Source organism: Anomaloglossus baeobatrachus, chromosome 5 (genome assembly GCF_048569485.1).
Source record: "Anomaloglossus baeobatrachus isolate aAnoBae1 chromosome 5, aAnoBae1.hap1, whole genome shotgun sequence".
In the NCBI taxonomy this organism is placed as follows: domain Eukaryota; kingdom Metazoa; phylum Chordata; class Amphibia; order Anura; family Aromobatidae; genus Anomaloglossus; species Anomaloglossus baeobatrachus.
In genome coordinates this window covers 569,031,727-569,054,604 of record NC_134357.1, presented here as the reverse complement: position 1 = coordinate 569,054,604, position 22,878 = coordinate 569,031,727, and the positions used below count along the sequence as shown (strand labels likewise).

General features: G+C 47.5%; 2 protein-coding genes across 2 annotated transcripts in view; both read right to left on the bottom strand.

Moving 5' to 3' along the window:
- Positions 1-5,296, bottom strand: part of LOC142313054 (uncharacterized) — a 106,382-nt gene extending 101,086 nt beyond the window's left edge. The window contains exons 1-3 of the mRNA XM_075352040.1: positions 5,112-5,296; positions 4,931-5,028; positions 4,643-4,733 (exon numbers count right to left, since the gene is read on the bottom strand). Of these exons, the coding sequence (XP_075208155.1) occupies positions 4,643-4,733; positions 4,931-5,028; positions 5,112-5,244 (322 nt within the window). The 5' untranslated portion in view covers positions 5,245-5,296. The remainder of the gene's footprint in view (positions 1-4,642; positions 4,734-4,930; positions 5,029-5,111) is intronic.
- LOC142313053 (uncharacterized) lies at positions 5,223-20,560 on the bottom strand. Its single transcript, XM_075352039.1, has 6 exons — positions 20,207-20,560; positions 8,425-8,548; positions 8,244-8,341; positions 7,956-8,046; positions 5,627-5,763; positions 5,223-5,497 (listed from the first exon to the last, which is right to left on the bottom strand). The coding sequence occupies exons 1-6, from the start codon at positions 20,558-20,560 to the stop codon at positions 5,273-5,275; spliced, it is 1,029 nt and encodes a 342-aa protein (XP_075208154.1). The 3' UTR covers positions 5,223-5,272.
- Positions 20,561-22,878: the final 2,318 nt, after the last annotated feature.

Below are 22,878 nucleotides of genomic sequence, written 5' to 3'. Positions count from 1 at the left end.
GCCACTTGCTCACCACTGAAGCGGAGAAGTCCTGGAACAGGAGAAGAGAATGACCTTCATACTGCAGTGAGGATAGGGCACGGAACGCCCGGAGCAATGGCATTTTGTCCTGGTAGTTGAGCAGTTTAAAGATGACAGGATGTGGACGATCTGCTGAGCTGGAACGTTTGGGCCCCACTCTATGAGCTCTTTCCACCACCATGGACCCAGGAAGCTCAGGTAGATTGAGTGCCCGTGATAGCCAAGAAGAGATGAGGTGATTAAGGTCTTTCATCAACTCAGAGACGCTAATGATCCGAACATTATTGTGATGACTCCTATTTTCCAAGTCGTCAATTTTTCAAAGAAGCAGCTCCACCTTTTGAGCATTATCCTCAAATTCAGTGGAATAAGACTGCAGGGTGTCCTCTAAATCAGAGATCCGCTGCTCTGCCGCCGAAATTTTGTTGGTGTGGTCAGTCAACTGAGATATGATTAGCTCCAAGGAAGATTGAAGTGTCTGAAGTCTAGTATTAATCGAAAGCATGAGCATCGCCGTGATAGACGTGGCAATAGACTGCAGAGATGCCTCCGACATGACATTAGTGTCTGTTGCTTTAGTAGGCGATCTGGAGACTTGAGCCCTAGTTTTAATAGATTTGGAGCTGGCAGGGTCACGTATTTATCTATGAAGGTTAAGAACAGCAGCCGTGAAAGTATATAATCACCAGGTATGCACATAGAAAAGGGGGTCACATACATAGCCAAGACAGAGAACTGAGGCATCAGGAACAGCCGGGTGAAACTTGATCCAGAATACACAATAATAAGGGACAGGGTTAATAGTAGAGGTACAGTTCAGATAACCAATGAGTAGAGAGCTATCCCAAATTGGGCCGGGATCAACAGCAATACAAAGGACGAGCCCAGATGGAGTGGGGCTTTATCCATTATACAGTGCCTACAAGTAGTATTCAACCCCCTGCAGATTTAGCAGCTTTACACATTCGGAATTAACTTGGCATTGTGACATTTGGACTGTAGATCAGCCTGGAAGTGTGAAATGCACTGCAGCAAAAAAGAATGTTATTTGTTTTTTTTGTTTTTTTTTTTAAATTGTGAAAAGTTTATTCAGAGGGTCATTTATTATTCAACCCCTCAAACCACCAGAATTCTGTTTGGTTCCCCTAAAGTATTAAGAAGTATTTCAGGCACAAAGAACAATGAGCTTCACATGTTTGGATTAATTATCTCTTTTTCCAGCCTTTTCTGACTAATTAAGACCCTCCCCAAACTTGTGAACAGCACTCATACATGGTCAACATGGGAAAGACAAAGGAGCATTCCAAGGCCATCAGAGACAAGATCGTGGAGGGTCACAAGGCTGGCAAGGGGTACAAAACACTTTCCAAGGAGTTGGGCCTACCTGTCTCCACTGTTGGGAGCATCATCCGGAAGTGGAAGGCTTATGGAACTACTGTTAGCCTTCCACGGCCTGGACAGCCTTTGAAAGTTTCCTCCCGTGCCGAGGCCAGGCTTGTCCGAAGAGTCAAGGCTAACCCAAGGACAACAAGGAAGGAGCTCCGGAAAGATCTCATGGCAGTGGGGACATTGGTTTCAGTCAATACCATAAGTAACGTACTCCACCGCAATGGTCTCCGTTCCAGACGAGCCCGTAAGGTACCTTTACTTTCAAAGCGTCATGTCAAGGCTCGTCTACAGTTTTCTCATGATCACTTGGAGGACTCTGAGACAGACTGGTTCAAGTTTCTCTGGTCTGATGAGACCAAGATCGAGATCTTTGGTGCCAACCACACACGTGACGTTTGGAGACTGGATGGCACTGCATACGACCCCAAGAATACCATCCCTACAGTCAAGCATGGTGGTGGCAGCATCATGCTGTGGGGCTGTTTCTCAGCCAAGGGGCCTGGCCATCTGGTCCGCATCCATGGGAAGATGGATAGCACGGCCTACCTGGAGATTTTGGCCAAGAATCTCCGCTCCTCCATCAAGGATCTTAAGATGGGTCGTCATTTCATCTTCCAACAAGACAACGACCCAAAGCACACAGCCAAGAAAACCAAGGCCTGGTTTAAGAGGGAAAAAATCAAGGTGTTGCAGTGGCCTAGTCAGTCTCCTGACCTTAACCCAATTGAAAACTTGTGGAAGGAGCTCAAGATTAAAGTCCACATGAGACACCCAAAGAACCTAGATAACTTGGAGAAGATCTGCATGGAGGAGTGGGCCAAGATAACTCCAGAGACCTGTGCCGGCCTGATCAGGTCTTATAAAAGACGATTATTAGCTATTATTGCAAACAAGGGTTATTCCACAAAATATTAAACCTAGGGGTTGAATAATAATTGACCCACACTTTTATGTTGAAAATGTATTGAAATTTAACTGAGCAACATAACTTGTTGGTTTGTAAGATTTATGCATCTGTTAATAAATCCTGCTCTTGTTTGAAGTTTGAAGGCTCTAACTTATTTGCATCTTATCAAACCTGCTAAATCTGCAGGGGGTTGAATACTACTTGTAGGCACTGTATATCCAAGCAAGTACGTCCGGGCACCACTATAAGGGTATGTTCACAGGCGGCATCTTTTTTTTTTTTTTTTTTTTTTAACCACAGAGATGCAGCACTTCTGTCACCCCCCCAAAAAAAAAAACAAAAAACGCACCGCGGCAAAAACGCAATGCGTTTTTTACACATTTTACCGTGTTTTTAACGCATTTTGCACAATGCGTTTTTTAAGTCAAACCTATTGACTGAAAGGGCTCAAAAACGCTGGCAAAAACGCAGAAAGAATTGACATGCTGCATCTTGAGTGCATCTTCAAAAACGCAGCCAAGATGCAGCCAAAAAAGCATGCACAGTGTGGATAGCAAAATCGAAATTTCATAGATTTTGCTGGAGGAAGGAAATGCCTGCATTTTGAAGCATCTTTGTGACCTCAAAAACACACAAAATACGCAGCAAAAGATGCCCTGTGTGCACTTAGCATAAAAGAAACTAGTAATCACTGCTTACCGTTGACTTCCGGAGGACACCAACTCATCCCTGACGTGTGGGCTTAGACATGGTATTCTCAGTCTCCATAAGAGCCCAAGCAGTTGTCTGCTTAATTTTTGATCTGCAGGGGGCTACAGAACTCCTCCAGGGTTTTTAGTCTGTGCCAGGATGACTTGCCTCTATAGGGTCTACTCAGGGGCTTCTTTTATGGTCACTGCTGCAGCTCCAGGAAAAGATCTTTTAATATGTATCCAATATTAGTAGTGGTGCTGGAGTGTAGGGGAGCTTCTTGTAATATGATCACTGCTGCAGCTCCAGGGGAACGCTGATATTCAGATTCACCCTGCATCAAGTATCCACCCAGCCCCCTCTATCAGTGCTCTCCCCACTCTCACTCCACCAGGGTGCCAAGGGTTCAGAATCTCTGAGGGGACCCCTCCACGAGGGGCAATCACCGCCAGGAGACGTCGACATCCACACCGTCGGTCGAGTCCTAATTATTATTATTATTATCCTAAGATTGTGGCAACTGCTTCTCTCTGAGCCCAGGCCATAGCAGGACACTGCCCGCGGTTATTTCTGCACTGATTCTGTGGCTGGGGGAAGCTGACAGTCGTACTGCAGGCTCACCTTCACACCAGCCCAGGTAAGACACCTCCGCAGCAACGGGCAAGTCCTCCATTCCAGGCCACGGGCAGAGGGCCTCCATCAGGCCTAACAATACAGGGTGGCTTTCCCAGGCCTCTTTGACTCAATTTGGCTGAGTTTGTCAATCAGGGGCCTCAGGAGCTCCGACACCAGGGGGGGCGTGCAGGGTGGCAGGAGGTACCCCCACCACAGACCGATGGCCTGGATTCGGTTCACTGCCCTAGGAGCTCTATTACATGCGTCCTATGCAGACGGCGGCCATCTTGGAATCTCTTATGGCCTTTTTGTTGTGAAATATATATATGCATTTTGGATAAATACTAAGGCTATGTGCGCACGTTGCGTATTTGCATGCAGTTACGCTGCGATCTGAACCGCAGCGTAACTGCATGTGTCCTGGGTCCCCAGCATAATCTATGAAGATTATGTAGGAGACGTGCGCACGTGGCGTATCAGAGCGCAGCACTTTGGCTGCTGCCCGAGGCGCGCGTTCTAAGAAGTGACATGTCACTTATTCCGTGCGCTCTGCATGCAGTCCCCGCTCTGTCTATGGGAGAAGCTGCACTCAGAGCGCATGGAATCGGCTTTTTTTTTTTTCATTACGGACTCTTTCTGCAGCGATTTGAAGCGCACGTGTGCTGTTCAAATCGCTGCAGAAATTTCTGCAGGGACAGAACACTACGTGCGCACATAGCCTAAGCCCTCACATTCTTTTGTGGATGTAATAACTACTTGTCTCTTGGGGTCCAAGTCCAGACAAGCTCATACACTGACAGACCCTGCCTGTGTGTTCTTGTCTCCAATGCATCGCTATCCATTCGACCAACATTGGCAGATCTGGAAATGCCTTGTATATCACCACAAATTAGCTTACATTCCACGACAATGGAAACAAAAAAGCATTTTTTTTATAATAAAAAAATAAAACATTTTTAGCATGTACCAATTGTAATTGTACCAAACTAGTGAAGAATAAACATAGAAGCTTCTACTCACCTGCGCTGTCATCTGAACTAATCTTCACTTTATACCAATCATCACCCCTCACATATGTCTCTGTAGTATTAATATGGGGCAGATCTTCCCCCTGAAACAAATATTGTAAAAGTCACAGACAGATGGAGAAGTCCCATCTATGATCAGCTCTAATCCTGCCATCTCCACCGCTCTCATTACACAAGTATAACACATATAATACTGGAGGATAAAACAAGACTGAGAACAAGACCTTCACAGCCGTCTACACATCATAGGGAGATTTCATGGCACCTTCTCTCCATCTACCTGATGATCCTGAGGAACATCGGGAGCTTCTTGTTTACAGTCCTGTGGGAGAAGAGGACGGGGACATCTCTCTGGTGTTGTCCTCTTACTGGATAGACCTGGAGGAGACACATACAGGGACTGAATTCATTCCTTACATACAGATAATTATAGGCCATGTGTATTTAGTTCTGTCTATTACCTGGTGATGTGAGGAGCCGGGGAACCTCCATCATGACGTCCTTGTACAGATTTTGGTGTCCTTCTAAATACTCCCACTCCTCCATGGAGAAATAGACGGTGACGTCCTGACACCTTATAGGAACCTGACACATACAATGATACCGTCACCCCCCGATCCCTTCATAGCGTTACTGTATAATGTCCCAGCATTCCCAGCAGTGTCACCTCTCCAGTCAGCAGCTCAATCATCTTGTAGGTGAGTTCTAGGATCTTCTGGTCATTGATGTCCTCATGTATCGGGGGGTGAGGTGGAGGCCCCGTGATTGGGCTCAGGGGTCTTCCCCATTCCTCAGACACAGGGGCCTGACAGCGCTCACTAGAGGTCTTCTTCACTACTGTGTACTGCTGGTTATGGAGAAATACAGTAATAAATCTCACTCCAGACATTTCCAGAGTCCTCACCTCTCCAGTTCTGTCCATCTGTTATTCCCATAGATAAAAATGATGTAATGTGACGTCATCAGAATCTCTCACCTCTCCAGTAAGCCGGAAGAGGATCTCTAGGGTGAGGTGTAATATCCTCTCCGCCAACCTGTCAGTGTTGCTTCCCGTCCTTCTCTTATTTAGAAGACCTCTGATATTATAAGGATTTGAATGGAATGAAGATGAGTCTGTGTAAAATCACAAAGAATCTCACATTATTACTAAAGACCTTATATCTAGTTTGAGCAAATGTGCTCCCTACTGTACTGTTCAGTACTCGATTGAGCATCGGGGTGTTCAGATACGCCCGCTGCTTGGCTGAGTATCGTGGGTGTTCTGATGTGTAGTCCGTGAAATAAAGAAAACAAAACACAGGCTTGTTTCACTGCATGATGTGTGGAGACACCTCAGTGAGAGCCATTTGCAGTCCTTGAATAGCTCTCACTGGGGATGAAGTAACATTTTCATATGTAGTGTATCAAAAGGAAAAACAAAACAAAAAACAGCCCTCTCTCCCTGCGGAAATGCTCTGTATATGGCTGGCTGTATGTGGGTGGAGAGCTGAACTGGCCAATCATTGAACTCCATTATATTTGTTACTCGAGTTGAACACTTTCAGAGCGTCTGACCTGCTTGACTTGAGTCCCAAACATTTTAGTGCTCGCCCACCTCTATTTATATCCACTCAATGACCGCAGAAGTGATGCTAACATTTATGCCACTTTTTTTTATCATTCAATATTGCAGTCGTAGGGGTTTTCAGATGTTTTTTACTGATTCATCAACTGCAACATTTTATAAAGACAAAAATAATTATCACAAATGTTCTCTAGTTCAGCTATCTACAGTTGTGTTTAAAATAATAGCAGTGTGTACAAAAACATGAGTTAAGCCCAAAATCTTTATAATAGGTTTTATTTCTGTGCATTGGGAACGTTGCACACTGTTTTCTAAATCAAACATAGAGAAATTTATATAATGTTTTACTACTTTACAGAAAATATAAAAAAATGAACATTGGGCTGTTCCTATAAATAGCAGTGTCTGCATTTGTCGTTACATTCTCAAAATCTATCCTCTTTTTATTTAGGATTTAGCATTCCTGTGAATCACTAACCTAATATTTAGTTGTATAACCACAGTTTTTAGATCTGCTTCACATCTATGTTGCATGGAGTCAAGCAACTTCTGGCTCCTGTCAACTCTTATTCCAGCCCAGGATGCTTTGACTACATCCCACAATTTATTTGCATTTGTTGGCTTTGCCTCAGAAATGGCATTTTTTATGTCACCCGACAAGTGTTCTATCAGATTAAGGTCCGGGAATTTGGCAGCCACTCTATAACCTCAATTTTGATGGCCTGGAACCAAGATTTTGCTTGTTGACTGGTGTATTGAGGGTCATTGTCTTGTTAAAACTCCCATTTCAAGGGCATTTTGTCTTCAGCGTAAGGCAACATGACCTCTTCAAGTATTTTGATATATGCAAACTGGTCCATAATCCCTGGTATGCGGTAAATAGGCCTGGCGTCATAGTAAGAGGAACATTCCCATATCACAATGCTTGCACCACCATGCTTCTTCAGAGTGTACTGTGGCTTGAATTCAGAGTTTAGGGGTCGTCTGACGAACTGTCTGGGTCCCTTAGACCCAAAAAGAACAATTTTGCTTTCATCTGTCCACAAAATGTTTCTCTATTTCTCTTTAGGCAAGTTGAGGTGTTCTTTGACAAATTGTAAAGTACATGTCTTTTTTTAACAGTGGGACTTTACAGGGACTTCTTGCTAACAGATTAGCTTCACACAGACATTTTCTGTCACAGTACTCACAGGTAATTTGAGACTGTCTTTGATCATCCTGGAGCTGATCATTGGCTGAGCCTTTGTCATTCTGGCTATTCTTCCATCCATTCGAATGGTCATCTTCCGTTTTCTCCCACATCCCTCTGTTTTTCCATTTTAAAGCATTGGAGATCATTTTAGCTGAACAGCCGATCATTATCTACACTTCGTTATAAGTTTTACCCTCTCCAATCAACTTATTAAACAAAGTATGCTGTTCTTCTGAACAATGTCTCCAACGACCCCTATTTCTCAAGCTTCCAAGGAGAAATGTATGTACAACATGGGCTAGCTTCACCCTTAAATAAGGGCCACCTGACTCACACCTATTTCTTCACAGACTGATTAACCACACTCATGTAACTGCACACTGCAATTATTTTGATCACTTCCCCCCCTCCTTTCAATTAATTATTAAAATACACAGACTCAAAAACCTGCAGATCATGAATGCAGAGTCTGGAGGTTTTCTAACAATCTACTCCACCTACTGGTAAATTGTAAAGTGTGAATAAGAAAATATAGAGACCACTACTCACCTGGGCGGTTATCTGTAAGAATCTCCACTTTATACCAATCATCATCACTCATATATGTCTCTGTAGTATTAATATGGGTCAGATCTTCCCCCTGAAACAAATATTGTAAAAGTCACAGACAGATGGAGAAGTCACATCTATGATCAGCTCTAATCCTGCCATCTCCACCGCTCTCATTACACAAGTATAACACATATAATACTGGTGGATAAAACAAGACTGAGCACAAGACCTTCACAGCCGTCTACACATCATAGGGAGATTTCATGGCCCCTTCTCTCCATCTACCTGATGATCCTGAGGAACATCGGGATCTTCTTGTTTACAGTCCTGTGGGAGAAGAGGACGGGGACATCTCTCTGGTGTTGTCCTCTTACTGGATAGAACTGGAGGAGTCACATACAGGGACTGAATTAATTCCTTACATACAGATAATTATAGGCCGTGTGTATTTAGTCCTGTCTATTACCTGGTGATGTGAGGGGCTGGGGAGCCTCCATCATGACATCCTTGTACAGATGTTTGTGTCCTTCTAAATACTCCCACTCCTCCATGGAGAAATAGACGGCGATGTCCTGACACCTTATAGGAACCTGACACACACAATGATACCGTCATCCCCAGATCCCTTCATAATGTTACTGTATAATGTCCCAGCATTCCCAGTAGTGTCACCTCTCCAGTCAGCAGCTCAATCATCTTGTAGGTGAGTTCTAGGATCTTCTGGTCATTGATGTCCTCATGTATCGGGGGGTGAGGTGGAGGCCCCGTGATTGGGCTCAGGGGTCTTCCCCATCCCTCAGACACAGGGGCCTGACAGCGCTCACTAGAGGTCTTCTTCACTACTGTGTAATCCTAATTATGGAGAGACACAGTAATAAATCTCACTCCAGACATTTCCAGAGTCCTCACCTCTCCAGTTCTGTCCATCTGTTATTCCCATATATAAGAATGATGGAATGTGACGTCATCAGAATCTCTCACCTCTCCAGTAAGCCGGAAGAGGATCTCTAGGGTGAGGTGTAATATCCTCTCCGCCATCTTGTCCCTGTGCATATCCATCCTTCACGGGGCAATCAGGAGAATTCTCTTATGTAGAAGATCTCCACTGAGAGGATCCGATATTGTACGGACCTGAATGGGGAAAAGATGACGATTTAACATCATAAAGATCCGGTGTAATAATACAATCACTGGTGACTTTATCTAATTACTGACAGCAGAAATGATCCTGACATATATCGCATGTGACTATTTTTAATTGTTCATGAATTGTTTTTTGGGAAGGGTGGGAGGGAGGGGGGAGTCCAATTCAACAACCTTTAAAAAGTCACAAATTTTGTCACAAATGTCCTCCGGTTTTCCTTAAGCTATTATATTTATCGCAGAAATGTTGATGCAACTTTTATGCCATTTAGCAAAAACTGAGTTTATTTGCCTTAAAAGCATTTTTATTTTGCGCAAATTTCATGACCAACATTTACCATTTTGAAGAATTTGGAGTAAAAACATCAATGAATCCTACAAGACAAAAAAAGAAAAAGTGACAAAAAAATGCAAATGATCATCTGGAAAGAAAGGTTTCTAGTACGGAGCCTGTTATTACAGCAGTCTGAATGTGACCGGTGTCCTCTCGTAAATATTCAGTGAAGGTAAATCTTGTTAGGATTTGAGAAGAAAGCATTCTCTTGTTGTGAAGTAACTGCCTCTGATGCCACACGACAATGTTCAGCCGGTGGTATAAAAAACATCAGCGTTTCATCCAGAAAACTTGACCGAATTTTTTTTTATTGTTTGTCATCAGTGTGAAATCCATTTTTTTTACAGCAACTGCTGTTAATAATTTACAAAACCACTTGCAGTTTCCTATGTAAAAGAATTGCAATTTATCCTTAAAAATAGTTATTAAGTTCAATTTTTTTTTTTTGCACCCACAGACTCAAAAGGATAATTAATGCATCACTTCTGGTGTGGCTGCGGGCTGCTATTTTTAAGCTGGGGAGGGCTCAATAACCATGGGCCTCCCTAGTCTAAGAATACCAGCCCCCATCCATCTGTTTTACCTGATTATCAAACATGGGTGTGAACCCATGTTGGTTTTTTTTTATTATTCCATATTCACATAATTGCTGGGCAATTGCCCTGTTTTTGTTTCCTTTTGCAGCCCCCAAGCCCTTACTTTGACCATTTTACAGAACAGAAGATTGATTTCCTATTGACTTATATAGAGTTGAGGTCAAGTTTGGATCCCGAATAGAACGTTTAACTGAAGTGTGGCTAAACCTAAACTTGGACGGGTCCGCTCATCCCTAGTTCTCATACATCTGTTTATAGAAAATTAAAAAAAAAAAATAGCGAACCGTAAAAATAAAATTGTCTGATGAATTATGTATTTGCAAGTTTGGAAGTGATATAGGGGATAACGTCCTAATACATAAGTGTCCAATGGCTGGGACTCCCACCAATCCAGAAGAGCTCTAAAGAGCCTCAAGTGGATGGAGCAATAGTTGATCATGCGCACTTTCTGCTTCATTAATTTTTAATTGGAGAGACAGAGATAGATGAGAGTTGTACTCAGGTTGTTTTCGACACTTCAATAAGAATGAATGGAGTGATGGTGTACATGACTTGACTATTGCTCCACTCACACTGTTCTGTGGATCGGTGTCGGTCACAGTGGACGGACCACCGGCCATCAGCAAGTTATTAAATATCGGAACTTGTGAATTCCTATTTAGTGGGTTAAGTGAATATGTAGAGGGAAAGAAATACATGTCCCATAACCCACAAAAAATAAAACAGGAGGGAGGAGCTGGATATATAAAACAAGGCTAAGGACACACAGCGAGTAAAACTGAATGAGTGGAATGCGAAAAAAATCACATTCCACTCGGACCAATGTTACAAATGTTACCAATGTGTCTGCCACATGCACCATTTTGGAGGGACATATGCTGCCATATGTACGCACAAACATCAGAATGGCGATTGAGCCTTAATTTCATCTCCTGATGAACCCCAATACATAAGTGTGGGGAAATGCGTCGAGTTTTTGGACTCTTTGTGGATGGTGTCTATAAAACGTCTGGCTATGATTGTATACCAATGAAATAAATGTGGAGAGCCTGCCGTGAATACATCTAAGATAAGTGCTTATGATTGTGAATTATTATCTATTGATCTATTGATCTAATCTACCCGAATCTAATTTAGTGACGGAGATTAGGGGCAGCTTCTGAGGGACAGCCGTCACGGAATGAGGGCACCATCTGAACCTTATGGTGCGTGTAACGTAAGTTATATCTCCATTGACAGGTAGCGGAAAGATTTGGTCTAGGGTGTGTGACGCCCTGGCCTATCAAGTCGTCACAGGTATTGTGCAATCTGCCCTTCAGCACAGTATCCGCCCTCCTTGGTTATGGGTCCTGGTCCTTTGGTGTTGCTAACAGCTGAACCAATCAAAACCCTAAGAACACTTTACACTATACCCACCAGACATACCATTGGGGGGCCTGAAGGGAATAGGGCAGCCCACATGGGGGGGTTGGTAGGGGAGAGTGGGAAAGTGAGAGAAGTGAAGTGGTAGTGGAAGGAGAAGGAGGTGAAGTGACTCTCGTGAGGAGAGGTCACAGGTGGAGCAGGGCTCCTGAGTACTACGTGGCAGACGTTGGTCTGGGCCTGATAGGGGCTGGAATCCCGGTCGCAGGGGATAGTGTTAGGGGGCACGGACTGCCGAGGAGGGCGGACGGCGGCCTTGAGCTATCACCGGGAAGGGGCCAGGGCACGACGGCGTACGTGGACCCTAGGCCGGGAAGTAGCTTCATGCGTCCTGGTAATTTACCCGACGGGGGTGAAGACTTCAAGTGTCATCCCCAACCCGCTCCAAAATCGGGGTACTAGCGCATCGATGGGATAGGACTTTCCCAATACAGTCCAAAGAAATCCTACGCGAGAATCCTGAGAGCAAGCTCACTCCGTTAGCCATACGGGTGAGGAGGACCCGAAAAGTTTCAGACTTGAGGGTCCAAAGAAGAAAATACAGGTGCCAAGGAAAGGGTCACAGACTAACCGCAACACCAAGGACACGGACCCAAGCGTGCTCCCTCCCAGCTGCAGTGGTGCTCAGAACTCTGGTTTACAAGCTGTCGGTGTGGTTATTTCTGGACTGAGTAAGTACACTGAAAAACCCTTCTCCTAACCCCAACGGCACCCCTACACCACCATCACCAGGCTCCCGGGGCAAAAAACCCCTACCTTGCTGTCATACCACTGCCACCGGGCGTCCCAACAGCAGCGGTAGTACCCTATCTTACCACGCACCAAGGGTGGCATCACGAACTTTCCTAATCCCGTGTATATACTCCCCCACTCCTAATTAATTTGTGTGTCCACGTGGACCCTCCGGCTCCGGAGACCCCTCGAGCCACCGCGGCTCCGGATCTGAGTGGCTCGGCTACTTCTACGGGGGCGGTACACCTCGAAAAACCTGGCGTCACGAACAGGATACGAGCAGGACCCACTTACCTGGGTGACGTGTGCCTTGAAAACCGAAGACCGCGAGTCAAATTTCTGTTTCCCTCCAAGTCCGCCATTTTCTCGCGCCAAAATACAGTCTTCTCCGAGAAAGCGCGCAAAGCCTAAGCCCCTCCCCTCGTCTTCCTAGTGAGGCCGGAACCGGAAGTTCCCAGAGGGCTACGGTCAGCGAGAGAGTGCTGCGAAAAGACCGAGGGGGCGCGTGAAGATGTCAGCTCCAGACGACGGGAGTGTGGCGGTGCTGCTTCCGCCCGACCAGGGTAATGATGGTGCCGCGGACGCCACTCCGGCCGCAAGGGCGGCGGCACCGGGTCCTGAAGTGGTTGTCCCCATAATGCCGATCACACTGCCGTATGTACCAGGAGCTGCCTGGCTCCCACAGTATGGCGGCCGACCAGACGCACTGCAAGGATTTAAGAGGAAAATCTGTAACGTTCTGGATATGTATGCCTTAAACGGACGGCAGCGGGCCTCAGTAGTACTGGGGCAGTTGAACGGTGCTGCTGAGTTGGAAGTAGAAACGTGGACTGATGCAGACCGTACCTCAGTAACCGCCATTATCAGGAGACTGGGAGCTGCATTTGAAACCCGCACAGAAGCGAAGCTGAGAATGAGATTCTACAGTTGCAAGCAACGGCCCCAGGATAGCATCCGAGATTACACCTTGAAATTGCAAGCAGCACTGCGGACCCTGAGACTGACCAATGACATCAGAGAGCCGGAGGGGAACAAGATGCTGGTAGAGCAGTTCCTACAGGGCCTCGGGTCAGTGGAGGACCGCAAGCAACTCTGGCTATGGGCGTTGGAGCATACTGACTTGGACTTTGCTACCCTGAAAAAACGGGCAATCAAGGCCCTGCAGTCTCCAAAGGTTCCTGACTCCCCGCTCCCGGCTTGGCAAGCTGATGCCTCCCCAGCGCAAGTAAAGCCCTCTGCCCTGGCCCTGCCTGCAACAGCTCCCCTAACATAGGCGGGAAGCGGAGCACCCGATTTATCTACCCAAGTGCAACAACTAACTAAAGACGTCGCCCGGATTCTAGAAGCCATGCAGCTGAAGTCAAAGACCACCCCGTCAAGAGAGATCCAACTGGCGGATTGCCCAGAGGACATCCCCTGGATGAGGAAGCGGACCTCGGGGAACAGAGGAGGAGGCGGTGACCGGTATGATCCACCTGTTTGTTATAAATGTAACAAGACCAGCCACTACGCACGAAGCTGTCCTATAAACGGGCAGCCCTTGGGGCCAATCCCCAGGAATAAATTGTCAAGGCTCAGCAGACTGGGGAGCGCGGTATGTCGGGGGACGGCCCATCTTCTCCATTACATTGGATGGGATCCTCACCTCTTGACACCGCCTCCCAGGTTTCAACTATCCCATATGTACTGTATAAGAAGTTCTGGCTTGATGATGACTTGATGCCCCCAGATGACAGTTTGACCATCTATGCTGTCAACGGGTTACCTGTGACTCAAATTGGGTCCAAGGAGGTGACCATAAAAGTGGGCCAAGTAGAATTAGTCAGACCTGATAGTAGTCCAAAATGACCCTAGTGATCGGAACCCGAAGATCATTTTAGGAACAAATATCATTGAGAATTGCATGGGTGAAGTGTTGTTTTTGCTTCAACAGCTGTATGAGACTGCAGGAGCAGGGTGACAGAGGGTCCTGCAACGTGAGATCCGAGCTCTCCTACAGAGGCAACAGGTAAATCTCTCTGGAGGTGAGATAGGTGGTGTACGGGTAATGGATTCAGTCTCCCTCGTAGTACCCCCACAAAGTCAAATGTTGATATGGTGCAGGGCAGCCATAGGCTCCCGGGGACAGGGTTACCAGGCAGTGGTAGAAAGCCTACACTCAGAACATTGGCCCACTGTGTTCATGGCCAGAGGGGTAGTTGATGTACAGCAGTCGAGGGTGCCCGTGCGTGTGCTAAACTGTGGGGAAGAGAAGGTCACATTACCCAGCTATGCCACCATAGCCAAGCTGTTTACAATAAATGCAGACGACATTCATGCAACAGGGTCTCCAGATGAGCAGTCAACATCCTGGTGCTGATCCCCAAGGTCCAGACTTGAGGGTCCAAAGAAGAAAACACAGGTGCCAAGGAAAGGGTCACAGACTAACCGCAACACCAAGCGTGCTCCCTCCCAGCTGCAGTGGTGCTCAGAACTCTGGTTTACAAGCTGTCGGTGTGGTTATTTCTGGACTGAACGAGTACACTAAAAATCCCTTCTCCTAACCCCAACGGCACCCCTACATCACTATCACCGGGCTCCCGGGGCAAAAACCCCCTACCCACGGAGGGGTTGAAACACCTTGCTGCCATACCACCGCCACCGGGCGTCCCAAAAGCAGCGGTGGTACCCTATCTTACCATGCACTGTGGGTGGCGTCACGAACTTTCCTAATCCCGTGTACAAACTCCCCCACTCCTTTTTAATTCAAGTGTCCGCGTGGACCCTCCGGGTCCGGAGACCCCTCAAGCCACCGCGGCTCCGGATCCGAGCAGCTCGGCTGCTGCTACGGGGGCGGTTCAGGTGCATATAGACTATCTGCCCCGTTGTAGATAGACTATACAAAATATCTTTTTGTGACTCTTTGTGTAACGAGTTTTTCATTGTGGCTTCATAGCGTCAATTTTTTGTTTTGCTTGTGTGTATTTGCTCACGGTGGGATAGTTTTGTGATTTTAAGGTATTTATAATAAAGGAATTGTTTTAGAATTTAAATTAAGGTAGATTCTGTGCAAAAATAAATATTGATATATACTGCCTTGTAATAACTACTTCTAAGTCTGTATTTACAAAAGATAAATTATTTATTTCCTGCCTGAGTTAGCAATATTGTGAAGGCAATAAAAAGTACCAATAATTGGGGTTGACTGCGTAATTTTGAGCAGGCGATGAAAAGTGCCAAGACCTTTTTAGCTGGTTCACCAGCAAATTTGCAGCAGGCAGTACTAACTAACAATATCTAGAAATGTGGATTAATGCGTAATTTGTATCAGGAACTCAGAAGCGCCAAGAGGTACTTACCTAGTTCACTAGCAAATTTACAACAGGCTCTACTAACAATACCTAGAAATGTGGGTTACAGCGTGATTTTGAGCAGGCAATGAAAAGTGCCAAGATGTATTTAGCTAGCTCACTAGAAAATTTACAGCAGGCAGTAAATACAATACAACAATACCTAGAAATGTGGGTGAATGTGTAATTTGTATCAGGCACTCAAAAGCCCCAAGACGTATTTATCTAGTGCCTAAGTTGGAGCAGGCAGTAATTAGTAGCAGTACCTATTTAGATCCCTCACTGGCAACTCTTTACCAAGCACTGACAAGTAACAATCCCTATTTCTATCATGAAATGCTGATTTGTGGCACACCCCTGCACTGCAAGTCCCTATTCTACACTATCGCTCTACTATCTATCACAACTACCTATCATTAAGCTACGCTAACTGTCCAGCAGCACCTTCACCTTCCCTAACACTTCACATTCACAACAATGACATTGTATACAGAGAGCCTGGTGTGGGCAGGGGCAGCTTTCTCAGCTCTGCTGCATTACTAAATCCAGAAACTCTGATTGTGTCAGATGCTGCACCCAGTAAGCTAAGTGACACATTGTAGGATTCAGGGTCCTTTCCCTGCATCAGGCTGCTCTGTCACCTGCGCCCAGTAATGGGGAACCTGCACCTACCTCCACCTGCAGAGCCGCACACAGGATATATGGCTACGCTGGGCTTACAGGACCTGTGATGATGTCACATGGAGGGGAGGAGTCAGGGGGGGTCACATGATCAGCTCCTTAGTGTATGTGGGGCTCTGCTGTGCTGGGTGTCATGGTGCTGGGTGAGGGGAAGTTTATGTGTGGGGTCAGGATGGATTTACAGTGAGGATGTAGCAGAGCCGTGTGTGTACGAGGTGTACGGAGCGGAGCCGTGTGTGTACGAGGTGTACGGAGCGGAGCCGTGTGTGTACGAGGTGTACGGAGCGGAGCCGTGTGTGTACGAGGTGTACTGAGCGGAGCCGTGTGTGTACGAGGTGTACTGAGCAGAGCCGTGTGTGTACGAGGTGTACTGAGCGGAGCCGTGTGTGTACGAGGTGTACGGAGCAGAGCCATGTGTGTATGAGGTGTACGGAGCGGAGCCGCGTGTGTACGAGGTGTACGGAGCAGAGCCGTGTGTGTACGAGGTGTACGGAGCACCAGAGCCATGTGTGTACAAGGTGTACGGAGCAGAGCCGTGTGTGTACGAGGTGTACGGAGCAGAGCCGTGTGTGTACGAGGTGTACGGAGCAGAGCCGTGTGTGTACGAGGTGTACGGAGCAGAGCCGTGTGTGTACGAGGTGTACGGAGCACCAGAGCCATGTGTGTACGAGGTGTACGGAGCAGAGCCGTGTGTGTACGAGGTGTACGGAGCGGAGCCGTGTGTGTACGAGGTGTATGGAGCAGAGCCGAGTGTGTACGATGTGTACGTAGCGGAGCCGTGTGTGTACGAGGTGTACGGAGCGGAGCCGTGTGTGTACAAGGTGTACGGAGCAGAGCCGTGTGTGTACGAGGTGTACTGAGCAGAGCCGTGTGTGTAGGAGGTGTGCGGAGCCTTGTGTGTATAATGAGTGCGGAGCGGAGCCGTGTGTGTACGATGTGTGCAGATCGGAGCCGTGTGTGTACGAAGTGTACGGAGCAGAGCTGTGTGTGCACGAGGTGTACGGAGCAGAGCCATGTGTGTAGGAGGTGTGCAGAGCCTTTTGTGTACGACGTGTGCGGAGCGGAGCCGTGTGTACATGTGTGGAGCAGGGCCGTGTGTGTGCAACATGTTCGGATCGGAGCCGTGTGTGTACGACATGTGCGGATCGGAGCCGTGTATGTACAATGTATACGGAGCAGAGCCATGTGTGTACGAAGCAGAGCCGTGTGTGTACCACATGTACGGAGTGGAGCCATGTGTGTACAAAGTATATGGAGCGGAGCAGTGTCTATGTAAGACATATGTGGAGCATAGCCATGTGTGTACTACGTATACTGAGCGGAGCAGTGTGTATAAGATGTGTAAGGAGCAGAGCTGTGTGTGTACGGAGTTCAGCCGTGCACGACGTGTATGGCACAGAGCTGTGTGTGTACAACTTGTTGGGAGCAGAGCCTTGTGCGTATCATGTGTGCAGAACCATGTTTGTATGACATGTATGGAGCAGAGCTATGTGTACGACGTGTGTGGAGCGGATGCGTCTGTGTATGACTTGTATGGAGTGGAGCTGCAAGTGCACGACGTGTGCAGAGTGGAGCCATGTGTGCACGACATCAGCAGAGTCCTGTGTGTAAGACGTGTACAGAGCGGAGACATATGTGTGTGATGTTTACGAAGCGAAACCGCGTGTATAAGGCTTCATCTTCTCTGAAGGTACGAGAAACGTACGTCAGGGGCCATTACCTTCTAACACTGCGTATCTGTGGTAATGTGGTGCCATGTTTCCCTGAAAATAAGCCCTAGCAGGAATTTTTTAGTATTTGTGGCGTAAGGCTTAAATATGAGCCCTACCCAGAAAATAAGCACTAGTCACGGTTCAATAATGCAGCTAAAAAAAATAAAGAATACTGCAGGACACTTCATAATAGACAGCGGACACCCCCAAAAGAAAGAAGAAGACCCCGCAATCATGTGTAATGTCTATTTTCACACAGACTCACGTAGACCCATTAAAATAAATGGGCTTGGTCACACATCCGTGTTTTTACACGTGTGGAGGACAGCTACATGTCTGTTGTTCTCCTGCAGCACGAGTATCACACAGACAGCACACTGATGTGATCCGTGTGACATCTACCGGAGAAACACAGGTCACATAAAAAGAAAGTATTTGTATACTCGTCTGTCTCCAGCGCTGCTGTGTCTGCTGGTGCTTCCGGGCCCCTCATGAAAGGGAACCTGTCATGTAGTGCGGTTCCATTTTTTTCACTAACCCATAGACTTGCATTACTGATTTTGATCCGACACATAGATCAAATTGGAAATGCCCCCTGACTTTTCAGTGGACAGCACGGTCCGAGAAAAATCACAAAACGTGAATGATGCCATAGACCAGGTGTGGGAACCTCCTTTTTTCTGCCAAGGGCCATTTGGAAATTTCTAACATTCTTTGAGGGCTGCACAAATACACTGCTTAAAAAAACAAAGGGAACACTTTAAAAGTAAGAAAATGCCTCCATCAGGGGATGTGGGGAGTCTTGACATCTATCTTAAATTGGTGTCTGACGAGATTTGTCACATAAACCCGAGAGCAGTCCGATTAAATCTAACATGACCCCACAACTAAACCAGGCTCTGAATGAACTGGAAGCGAATACATCAATTATTATAAAACCATCGAACAAGCGGGGGAATATCGTAATTATGGGTGATCCTCAATATGTAGATATGTGTCAGACTATTTTGTCAGATAGAGGAACTTATGAAATATTGAGAAAAGACCCTTCGGCTGACTATCATGAACAGCTTTCAACTATTCTAAGAGATGCCCTCACAGACGGTCTGATTTCTAAAACAGAATTTGATTTTGTGCTACCTACGTTGCCTGTCATCGCTACCTTCTATGCCCTACCCAAGATACATAAGGGTCTCTCCCCATTAAGGGGGAGACCCATTGTATCAGGGGTGGATGCACTCTGCCAAAATGCCAGTGTCTACATCGATCGGATTTTGAGACCGTTTGTGACTGCATTACCGTCTCATATTAGAGACACTTATAATAGAAGAAGCTGTGGAAAATAAAGCGCAATAGGGTCTTACCCTCGTATGTAGGGGTATAGGATGGGGGAGCAATACTACTCACCAAATGTGGTTGTGAGAGTCACAACCACTGTAATCGCATGTAGAAAATGACCAAGGCAGCAGCAACCCAAAGCGGCAGATAACAGAGAGAGGTAGAAACCGGGTTCTTCAAAGCCGCGCCAATGATCACCAGCCAAAGGATCAGATCAATGAAGCTTTATTATTGCATAGGTCTACGCGTTTCAGGAGCCCTGCTCCCTTCCTCAGGACCATCAGACATAAGCCAACATCAAACCTACTGTGACAGATACAAGTGTACATTAAATAGACCATGTGACGTCAAAGCACCGCCCCGAAATAGAAAAAACGGGCGGGAAAGGGTGCACGATGATCCATGTATGACGCAATCAAGAGAATTACAAGAAAAAAAAACAAAACATACATTCATATCTACTTTGGATATTAGCGGTGAAATATGGATATAATAATTTGTAATAATTCACACAAATTATTATATCCATATTTCACCGCTAATATCCAAAGTAGATATGAATGTATGTTTTGGGTTTTTTTCTTGTAATTCTCTTGATTGCGTCATACATGGATCATCGTGCACCCTTTCCCGCCCGTTTTTTCTATTTCGGGGCGGTGCTTTGACGTCACATGGTCTATTTAATGTACACTTGTATCTGTCACAGTAGATTTGATGTTGGCTTATGTCTGATGGTCTTGAGGAAGGGAGCAGGGCTCCTGAAATGCGTAGACCTATGCAATAATAAAGCTTCATTGATCTGATCCTTTGGCTGGTGATCATTGGCGCGGCTTTGAAGAACCCGGTTTCTACCTCTCTCTGTTATCATATTAGAGGCACGACAGACCTGCTGACAAAATTGGACGGATTATGTCTCGAGGTAGGCACCATCTTGGCTTCAATCGATGTAGAGACACTGTACAGTAGTATCAGACATGAGATTGGTCTTGCAGCTATTGAATCGTTCCGAAGTATGAGAGGTAACCATCTGATTCCGCCTAATCGGTTCATTATCAGGCTCTTGGACATTTTCCTTCGACACAACCTTTTCCTGTTTAACGGGAAGTTCTGCCACCAGCACAGGGGCACAGCTATGGGGAGCCCCTGTGCTCCCACGTATGCTAACCTGCTCCTGGGCTGGTGGGAGGACAAAGTTGTGTTTAGGGACGAGGATGTCATCTGGAGCCCCCATATCATCTTTTGGGGCCGTTATATAGATGACATCCTCATCCTGTGGTTGGGGGGCCCCTTGGAATTTACTAAATTTGTTGGTCATCTTAATACCAACAATGTCTGGGATTGTCTTTTACATCGGAGATTGGGGTAGATAACATCAATTTTTTGGATGTATCGATAATGAAGGGGGCGGATGGCACTCTCCAGAGTACAATTTATCGTAAATCAACAAGTACTTGTGACGCCCTGGCGCCGCCAGGTGGTCACAGAAGAATACTACTCCCCACATAACACCTTCCCACACCAGGTACCATCAGCCACAAATTCCTAGCCACCCCCTCAGGGTAGGAAGGACACACCAGTGGGCAGGACTAGGCGGATTGGGAGCACCCACCTAGGGGTCTTGAGGATTCGGGGGAGGGAACCATTGAGTGAGTCTAAGTTTAGAGTTGAAGTCGGTTTGAGTTGGAGGTCAAGTGGAGAAAAGCGACAGTGACAGGCTGTCAAGGGAAAGCTGAGCCTAGTGAAGGGTAGCCAGGGTAGTGGCCCTGGTCGACTGGCTAGGTGGCAAGCAGTGGACCGTGTCCAAAGGCGACGAGAGTCCGGTCGCGGGAAATCCAAAGTGGACCGGGACAGGGTTGGAGCCCGCCGGTACAGTCAGCGGAGATCCAGTCCGGAAACCGTGCACAGGCGGGGTACCTGCACCCTAGTTAGAAGACAGTTGCAAGCCCCTTCTCTAATTCACCAGGCTGAGAGCAAGGTTCCAGACATTGCTTCAGAAGTGTTAGCCCAGATAGAGCAAAACGGCAGCCCACCACGGGGGATAGGGTATCCGCAAACACCCACTGAGATCCCAAGGGTCAGTGTTCGCGGGCACGTCTCCCAACCAGAACACACCGGGAGCGGACTTCCCCATTCCATACAAAGTTGTCCAGAATTGAGGAAAATTACAGAGTGCCGGAGGAAGGGACATCGGTACACCAGCCGGGTGTGGGACACGAGTACACCCGAACGCGGCAGCCGGCCACTGACACCTTGGTTTACCAATGGACTTGTGTGCAATTATTCAACACGAGTACACCAACATTCCCCGGTCCGGCCCGGCGCGCCACCTCCGGCCTGCATTACTCCCTGTGTCCTGGACACTGAGCTCTGGGGCATCCACCCCTACCCATGGAGGGGTTAACATCCAGCTGCCATTCCATGGCCCCAGGGCGCTCCCCAACAGCAGCGGTGGTACTCCATATTACCACAGACTGTGGGTGGCATCACGAAGTATCTACAGCAATCCCCGTACATATACGTCCCCTTTTATTTGAGTGTCCGCGCAACCCCCGGGTCCGGACACCCCTCGAGCCACTGCGGATCTGGATCCGAGCAGCCTGACTGCTACTGACGTGGGGGCGGCACACCTCAAAAACCTGGCGTCACAAACAGGATTGTAACCCATCCACCTACCTGGTGGAAGTGCGCCTTATATTGGACTATAACCGGTGCTCCGTTTTAAAATTTTTCGTCAGCCGCCATTTTGCCGCCATTTTTGGGCGCGAAAAACAACAAGCCTGGCGTCTTCTTCCCCGGAAAAGGGCACAAAGTTGAAGCCCCGCCCCCTGGGAACGCGGGCGGAAGTTGGTGACTCCCCAGACAGGAAGTGCAAAGGACAGTGAGTCCCGTGAGACTGCTGTTGAAAAACCAAGGGGGAGGACAGAAGAAGCGGCATGTGACACAAGAAGATAAAAGGCAGGATACCAAGACTTTGACAAATCCCGTTCCTGGACAAGCAAGCGGCAGGATGTCTCAGGGGTCCGACAACCAGCAAGTGGAGAGGCCTGTTCCCGGGACCGCCGACTGGATTGACGCGCAGACGGAGAGGACGTGTCGGAGGATCCAGGCCCAAGCGCATTTTCTCATGACGCAGTGGACCACCGAGTTGAAGGGCTTCGCTGCCGCTGTCAGGGCACGCGAGATGGAGATGGCCTCAGAGGAGTGGGTAAGCAGTGACCCACGCCCCTATGTTCCTCAGCAACTGGCCGTCCCGGCTGAGGGGCCCGGCCTGCTCCCATCCACCACGTTGCCTCCCTCGCCGCCCGTGTCCGCAGCCAATAACCCGATCGGCCCTCTACCTCAAACGCCTGCAGTGGAGCCTGTCATATTTACCAAAGAGGCCACAGCCATGGGGACCTCGGGCCCTGTCAGCATCCCCGTTCCGACACCGGTCCCGACCCTGCGCCGGACCGCAGTCAGGAAAACATCCCCTCCAACCCCGAGCCCGGCCGCAGTGCTGATGACGTCATACCCGGCCCCAGCAATCCGCCCGGCCGCAACAGAGACGGCAATGGCTCCGGCAGTCCGCCTGGCCGCGACGGAGATGACGACGGCCCCGGCAGTCCGCCTGGCCGCACCAGAGGCGGTGCCCGC